Source organism: Xenopus laevis, chromosome 2L, assembly GCF_017654675.1.
Source record: "Xenopus laevis strain J_2021 chromosome 2L, Xenopus_laevis_v10.1, whole genome shotgun sequence".
Taxonomy (NCBI): domain Eukaryota; kingdom Metazoa; phylum Chordata; class Amphibia; order Anura; family Pipidae; genus Xenopus; species Xenopus laevis.
Genome location: NC_054373.1, coordinates 159,595,416 through 159,603,356, shown reverse-complemented (window position 1 = coordinate 159,603,356; position 7,941 = coordinate 159,595,416). Strand labels below are relative to the sequence as shown.

Genomic DNA, 7,941 nt, shown 5'->3' with positions numbered 1-7,941 from the left:
TAAACAGAAGTAGTAAAAAAGCTCCGAATTATGGGAAGGTCATCTCCCATAGACTCCATATTCATCAAATAATTCAATTATTGTTTTTTAGAATGATTTCCTTTTTCTCTGTAATGATAAAACAGTACCTTGTACTTGATCCCAACTAATTTTTTTTGTAGACTTACGGTATGGAGATTCCAATTGACGGAATGATCCCTTATCTGGAAAATCCCAGAATGCTCAGGACCTGGTGTTTTCCAGATAAGGGGTGTGAGTATGTGTGTTGTATATAATATATATATTATATTAAGGATGCACCGAATCCAGGATTTGGTTTGGGATTCGGCTTTTTTTCAACAGGATTTGGCCGAATTCTCATGCCTGTCCAAACCAAATCCTACTTTGCATATGCAAATTAGGGACGGGAAGGGAAATCACGCAACTTTTGGTCACAAAACAAGGAAGTAAAAATGTTTTTTTCCAATTTTTCCCTAGGATTTGGATTGGTATCCAGCCACACACTCAATTTGATACAACTTTGAGTGTCTAATTTGTGAAAAGACAAAGTACTAAATAGAGCGACTCAAATAACTTCATCAGCTCAGAACTGCTGAAATTTCAGATTTCTACTAGGATTCAAGAATCCTAGAATTCGACGCCATATTGATATATATGACTGGTCATATTATTTAATGGGGGTTTTGTACCATTAATTTAGATTTCTTTAGTCCCAATATGACACCAGTGATGAATGCTGACATTTATAAAAAGGCCGCTTTCTTTTTCTCAATTTTTTTGTCTCACTTTTTGCTGCCAGTTATTATGTTGGTAATTACAGAATTCATCAGTCTAAAACCTGCGGGGCGGGAGAGATGGATTCTTTTACCTCCAGCCACCCACCCTCAGAATAAATGATACATTCTAAAAACACTATAGTTACAAATGAAATATAAAAAGATCTGTTTGTCTGTAACAGAAACGCTGCAGTGACTAGATCGCCAGCAATACTGTATGTCCATAGCAAGGCCATTCTGACATCCTGCTTGGCTTTTTGACTTTCACTTTTCCCCTAAGTTTAAAAATGTTTACAAGCCTAAGAACTAGTTAAAACTACTGACTGGCCTTTGCCGTATCAATACCATAGGTAGGAAGAACAGCTTTTGTTTGACGTCTCATATTAGGAGTATTTACTGCCACCCTCGCTGGGGAAGCCCAGGCTGAAGTGGGAAAGGTGTTCCAGCAGGAAATCCGGCAAACGCATCTGATTGTGGTGCAAAGTTCTCAAGGGCTGATGCTGAATGAGCCTGATAGAGAGGGAGACGAGATTAATTATTATGTCGGAAAATATAAATGAATTCAATAAAACAAGACAAGACATACTGTAAGTAAACATGGCAGAAGTAGAATATTAGACAGAGGCACATTTATCAAAAGTCGAATTTCGAATTCTTGCGAGTTTTTAAAAACTCCTCTAAACTTCCATGAATTCGAAATTTGACCGATCAAAATTTATTTAAAAAATTTAATTTACCGTATATACTCGCGTATAAGCCGAGTTTTTCAGCACCCAAAATGTGCTGAAAAACTCAACCTCGGCTTATACGCGGGTCATACCGTAGATACGCTCCTTCCGCGGCCCCAGCAGGACTGTCTGTGACTGACTGTCACGATCGCCGCCCGGAGCAGGTCCAGGAGCTCCGGGCGGCGCGTCCTTCCCTGCCGGCGTTCGCTCCCAAAATGGCGGCGCCCATGGACCCTTGATTGGACCCTTGATAAATGTGCCACTAAAAGTTAACTTAAAGGAACAGTTCAGTGTTCCTTTAAGTTAAAGGAACACTGAACTGTTCCTTTAAGTTAAAGGAACAGTTCAGTGTAAAAATAAAAGCTGGGTAAATAGATAGGCTGTGCAAAACGAAAAATATTTCTAATGTAGTTAGTTGTCCAAAAATGTAATGTATAAAGGCTGGAGTGACTGGATGTCTAACATAATAACAGCCAGAACACTACTTCCTGCTTTTCAGCTTTTTCCAGCTGAGTTAGTCAGTGACTTTAAGGGGGGCCACATGGGACATAACTGTTCAGTGAGTTTGCAATTGATCCTCAGCATTCAGCTCAGATTCAAAAGCAACAGATATGACCCATGTGCCCCCCCCCACCTCTCAAGTCTCTGATTGGTTTACTGCCTGGTAACCAATCAGTGGAAACCAAGAGAGCTGAAAAGCAGGAAGTAGTGTTCTGTTCTATGTTAGACATCCAGTCACTCCAGCCTTTATACATTACATTTTTGGATAACTAACTATATTAGAGACAATTTTTTATTTTGTACAGTCTATCTATCCAGATTACATTTTTTCACTGAACAATTCCTTTAAAGGTAAGTAACCCCAACACAATTAGAAAGCAGTACAAATACAGAAATCCCAAGCTCACGTGGATGGGCATATAATTGAGTCAAAGCTTCTGGCCACAGAAATGACTACAGCAGTGTATCCACGGTAGGTCATTAAAACTGCTCCTACTGGAAATCACTCATTATAGTGATGGAGCTGACTTTAGTGATGTACATAGCAAAGCAATGGACACCAAGAACACTGCCCCCATTTCATAGGTAATAGGGTGATCTCTGTTGTTACTGATGCTTTTGGGAATTAGCTCCATCTTCATCTGCATTGTCTTATGACAAAAGCTCTATAAGTTATATATACCTGCAGCAGTGCGGATTGTGCTGCTGCCGCTGCCACCGCTGCGCTCGGCTGAAGTCCCTGCAGAGACGACGAGGGACTTTGAGGGAATCCAGGAAGTCCAGAAAGGGAGAGAAGAGGAAACGGTGAAGGCCTAAAATGAGACGTAGATAAAAACAATACAGTTAGAACTGGAACTTTCTGAAAGTTAACTAAGAAATAAAATATATATACCGGTATATGTATGTGCTGCATTATACATACAAGCAGGCCCGCAGGAATTCGCTAATGGCAAACATACACCTAACAAGATGCTCCCTTCTGCTTTTATAATGTATGTGACTGTACATTTACAAGCTGTGCTATTTGGAAAATGGGATATTTACAGTAAAGGTATGGGACCTGTTATCCAGAATGCTCGGGACCTGGGGCATTCTTTCCGTAATTTGAATCTTCATACCTTACGTCTACTAGATAATTATGTAAACATTAAATAAACCCAATAAACCCAATTATATCGTAGTCAAGTACAAGCTACTGTTTTATTAATACAGAGAAAAAATAAATAATTTTTAAAAATTTAGATTATTTGGATAAAATGGCGTATATAGGAGACGGCCTTTCCGTAATTCGGAGATAACAGATCCCATATCTGTATTATATGGTTTTTATCATTTTTGCTTAACTTTTTTCAACTGAAACACTTCAATCACATCGCATCACTTTAATAGACATTAATAATTATGGATTATACATTAAATAGTTTTTTTCAGTTTTTCAGGGGACTCGGGGGGGGGGGGAATGGGGCAAAATATAGGTGGGAATACAGGTGTGGGATCTGTTATCCGGAAGCCCATTATCCAGAAGGCTCCGAATTACGGAAAGGAGTCTCCCATAGACTCCATTTTATCCAAATAATCTAAAATTTTTTAAAATAATTTCCTTTTTCGTTGTAATAAAACAGTAGCTTGTACTTGATTCCAAATAATATATAATTAATCCTTATTGGAAGCAAAACCAGCCTATTGGGTTTATTTAATCATGTTTACATGATTTTCTATTAGTCTTAAGGTATGGTAAGATCTGTTATCAGGAAACCCCAGGTCCCGATCATTCTGGATAACAGATCCCATACCTATACAAAACAAACGATGCAAAATGAGGGAAGACAAAACCAGGGGATGTAAAATTGAGGTTTCACTATATATATCATTAGACATAGGGCAGGTAGGATTAATTTTAGGGCAAAGTTGCACAAGGCAATTCAGAGCATTTTGCAACCTTAAAGGGGTGGTTCACCTTCACGGTAACTTTTACTATATTATAGAATGGCCAATTCTAAGCAACTTTTCAATTGGTTGTCATTATTTTTTATTGTTTTATAGTGATTTGCCTTTTCCTTCTGACTCTTTGCAGCTTTTAAATGGGCGTCACTGACCCCTTTTAAAAAGCAAATGCTCTGTAAGGCTACAACTGTATTGTTATTGCTACTTTTTATTACTGATCTTTCTATTCAGGCTTCTCCAATTCATATTCCAGTCTCTTATTCAAATCAATGCATGGTTGCTAGGGTAATTTGGACCCTAGTTACCAGATTGCTTAAGATGCAAATTAAAGAGCTGCTGAATAAAAAGCTAAACAACTCAAAAACCTTAAATAATAACAAATGAAAACAAATGTCTCAGAATATCACTGTCTACATCATACTAAAGGTTACCTCAAAGGTGAACAACCCCAAATCCCCGCTCTATTCATTTGAATGGGAAGCACCTGAAAGTGCCCGTGTGTATTTCCATGATCCTTTTGCAAAACATTCAAGAATTCACCTAAATATCTCAACTTGTTTACAGAGGAGTAGGTTTGAGCTCAAATTCCAGACAAAGTATTTGTAGACAAAAAGCAGCTTTTGCTGGAGTGATAAAGCCAAGATCTAGTTTCATTCTCAAAACGTGAACTAGTTCCAGTAGATGTAAACGTAGACATCCCATTCAGTTGATTCTAAAGTTAAAGGGAAAATATACTTCCCCTTTTGACATGAGCTCATTCAGCTGGGCTTAGGTAAGTAGGTAGGAGCATAAGCACTACTTTCCAATTTTCTTTAACATATCTGATTCTATAAGAAAATGATAGATTGTCTGAGCGGACCCCTTCAGCACAGTGTCAAGCAATCTCTCCCTTATCTTGTTTTGTTCTAACGTGATGGATTCTGGGACTTGAAATACCTTTGCTTTGCACCACCCAATATGGAGGTGAGGAAGGGTTTGCATGACACTGTGAGCTAAAAGGGGTGGGGAACTGGTCACAGGGAATATAGAGAAAGACTGTCATGGTTTCCTTTCAATCTGTGGCATTAAATATGTTTGTGTAAATAAATTATATTTGCTACACGTTCAGGTCAGTGCTTATGAACATTTTTTTACATAACCCCAACTAAATGTAAAAAAAAGGAGGGTACATTTTCAACTCAGCATTGTCAAAAAAGTAGCTCAAATATGAAGGGAAAATCCAAAGATTTTCTAGTATCCATCAGCATACAAATAAAGGCTTTTAATGTTTACCTAAGAAAATGAATGTAACGTGTATAGCATAGCCAACACACTGTATGCAAAGCGACAACTAAACAGTGCTTCACAGATGCACTAAATATAGTCTCCTATGTTAAGTTGGAAAGAATCCTCATGCAGAGAGCAGGATAGTGAAGATAAACTTGTTTTTTTCAGAGAGATGCAGAATATGTAATTGCTTATATTTAGAAAGTTTCTTAATTCAGTATGATGAAGCTTACCGGTATATTCAATTTTAATTTTTGCGATAGTTCCCCTTTAATTTACAAAACAATAAATTATATTTATATCTAAAAGAAGCATTAAATCTATCACCAAATTACCTACCCAGCTTGAGCCACAAGAGCAGAATTAAAGTTGGAACTGAAGGCAGAGGCAAATCCAGGTAAAACGGAGGCTGGTGATGGAGCAGCTGCAACTGAGGGAACCAGAGAAGAAGTTGCCTGAAGCCCAGGAAAAGGTGGCAGCGCAGGGTTGACAGGTGGCGTGCTAGAGACTGGGAAAGCAGGGAAAGATGGATTTGAGGAGCCTAGAGGACCTTGTGTTACAGAGAACAGTGACGGAACAGCAGCAGATAAACTGAGAGGGAAGGATGAAGCAGCAGAGGCAGAAAAACCAGGAAAGACAGCAGATGTAAGAGGTGGGGCTGCAGAATCTGCATTAGATGTAGAAGATAACATTCCTACAGTAGGATTCATGACAGGGCCACCAGCAAATGGGGACCCATTCGAAAGGGAGGTAAATGGAGGAAGTGCACTAAAAACTGGGGGCATTGGAGTAGAAGAACCATGTGGATTTAATGATATTGAAGACAAGGAAGGGCCATTCATGTTGCCATTCATCAAAGGCAGGCCTGGCAATCCAGGATTAATGGTGTTTGGTAGGTTTCCTGCTCCAGGTGGAAAAACGTGGCCAAGTACTCCAGGTAGTCCTAAAGAACCATTAGAAGGTGTTCCGGAGCGTGATGGGCCTTTGAATGCTGAAGGTGATGGGCTGATTGGTTCAGATTTAATTAAGAGTGATGTGCCAGAAGCTGCTGGAGAAGATGAAAGATGATGCTCAGATAGAGAGGAGGATGGTTTCTGACATGGTGGAACAAGTGGAGCACTAAGATGGGATGGAGTTGGAATGAGAGGTTGTGCTGGCACTGAACTAGATGTAGGAATGGGATGTGCTATTGATGGTGAAGCAGAGGTTGCAAACATGCCCAGTCCTGGAGTTGCTGTCCTCTGAGGTGTTGATGTAGAACACGGAGGAGTAAAACTTTTGTTTAAACCTGAAGAGGAATCTGAATTTTGAAGACTCTGTAATGGCAGAAGCCCAGGTGTAGACACTGAAGGTGAACTCAACAATGTTGGATCGTTTCCAGCTAAAAATCCTTTTAGGGCAGACAGCAGTGGGTTTCCAATGTTAAGTGATCCTGCTGATGCGCTTGCAATGTCAGAGAGACTTGGACTTGCTATGCCCTGCAAAGGAGAATTCAGGGGCAGTGGAAGACCAGCAAATAAGGATGGCATCATATTGGCCGTGCTAACAGAGGCTGTAAAAGTGGTAGCAGAGAATGGGAGGCCTGCAAGGGGTAGAGATGGCATGTGATCATTCAACACAGAGCTGGAACGTGGAATAGAGGAACCCTGTTGTGCTGAAACAGAAGCATGAGGAAGACCTGAAAATGCAGGACTTGGAGTAGAAGGTGCACTGTTTAGTGATGTGGGAGTACTGGAGGAGCCCGGGTTGCTCTTTATAACAGATGGGGTTGGTGTAGAGGGCTTAGGAGACAATACAGATGCTGTAGTTTGTGGAGAGAAGGCTGGCAGAGGGCTGGGCATGCATATCCCAGAAAAGGGCAGTGTTGTTGGTGTGCTGGGAGAATTGATTGTTTTTGCAGGTGAAGCAGGGGTTGTTTGAAGTGAAGGAGAAGGAGCTGGATTGGCCTCTTGAGGAGAGATGTGTTGATTTGCAGCTGCAGGAAAGAAAACTATTCTTTAGTGTCCATTTCAAACATTATTTTCAGATACAATGAATAAACCATAATACATTCAAAAAATTTATCAGTAGCTTCCGAATAGACACATGATCAGCAGATCACCATTACTCTGCCAACGGGGTCCACCTTATGTTCTATTCTTTGACAGTTCACAGGAGAAAACCTGCTTGTTTGCTTCATACCTTTAGCACAGGTATCAACTTATCACTTCGCATGGAATATGATAGGAGTGAACCGCTCTAGCCATCTTGACTAGGAGCTGAACAATAAGACTGAAAAATATATTTCACAATACATTTAATTTGTTTGTGGCTAAATTGTAGATCAAATTATTTAGCCCAATGTTTAGTCTGTGCGTTACCAGCTTAAAGGGCTGGTTCACCTATAAGTTTACTTTTAGTATGACATAGAATGGGTAATTCTTAGCAACTTTTCAACTGGCCTCCATTGTTTCTTTTTCGTTTTTGAATTGTTTGCCTTCTTCTTCTGACTCATTCCAGGTTTCAAATGAATAAAAAGCTAAATAAGTCAAAATCCATAAATAATAAAAAAATGAAAACAAAGAGCAATTTGTCTCAGAATATCACTCACTACATCAGTTAAATTAAGGGTGAACAACCCCTTTAAAGTGGCTACTATATTTTAGCTTAAAGCTTTGGTCTCACCTTAATTGCAATTGTTTCTCAGGCTGACTGGTTACAACCTACTGATAAGATGGATGGCCTAG

The 7,941-nt window shown here is 39.6% G+C and overlaps 1 protein-coding gene across 5 annotated transcripts in view; it reads right to left on the bottom strand.

Moving 5' to 3' along the window:
- Nucleotides 1-523: 523 nt before the first annotated feature.
- Nucleotides 524-7,941, bottom strand: part of proser1.L (proline and serine rich 1 L homeolog) — a 31,685-nt gene continuing 24,267 nt past the window's right edge. For all 5 annotated transcript variants that reach the window (XM_018247627.2, XM_018247626.2, XM_018247631.2 and 2 more), the window contains 3 exons: nucleotides 5,555-7,190; nucleotides 2,688-2,817; nucleotides 524-1,286 (listed from right to left, as the gene is read on the bottom strand). In XM_018247627.2, the coding sequence (XP_018103116.1) occupies nucleotides 1,170-1,286; nucleotides 2,688-2,817; nucleotides 5,555-7,190 (1,883 nt within the window). In that variant the 3' untranslated portion in view covers nucleotides 524-1,169. The remainder of the gene's footprint in view (nucleotides 1,287-2,687; nucleotides 2,818-5,554; nucleotides 7,191-7,941) is intronic.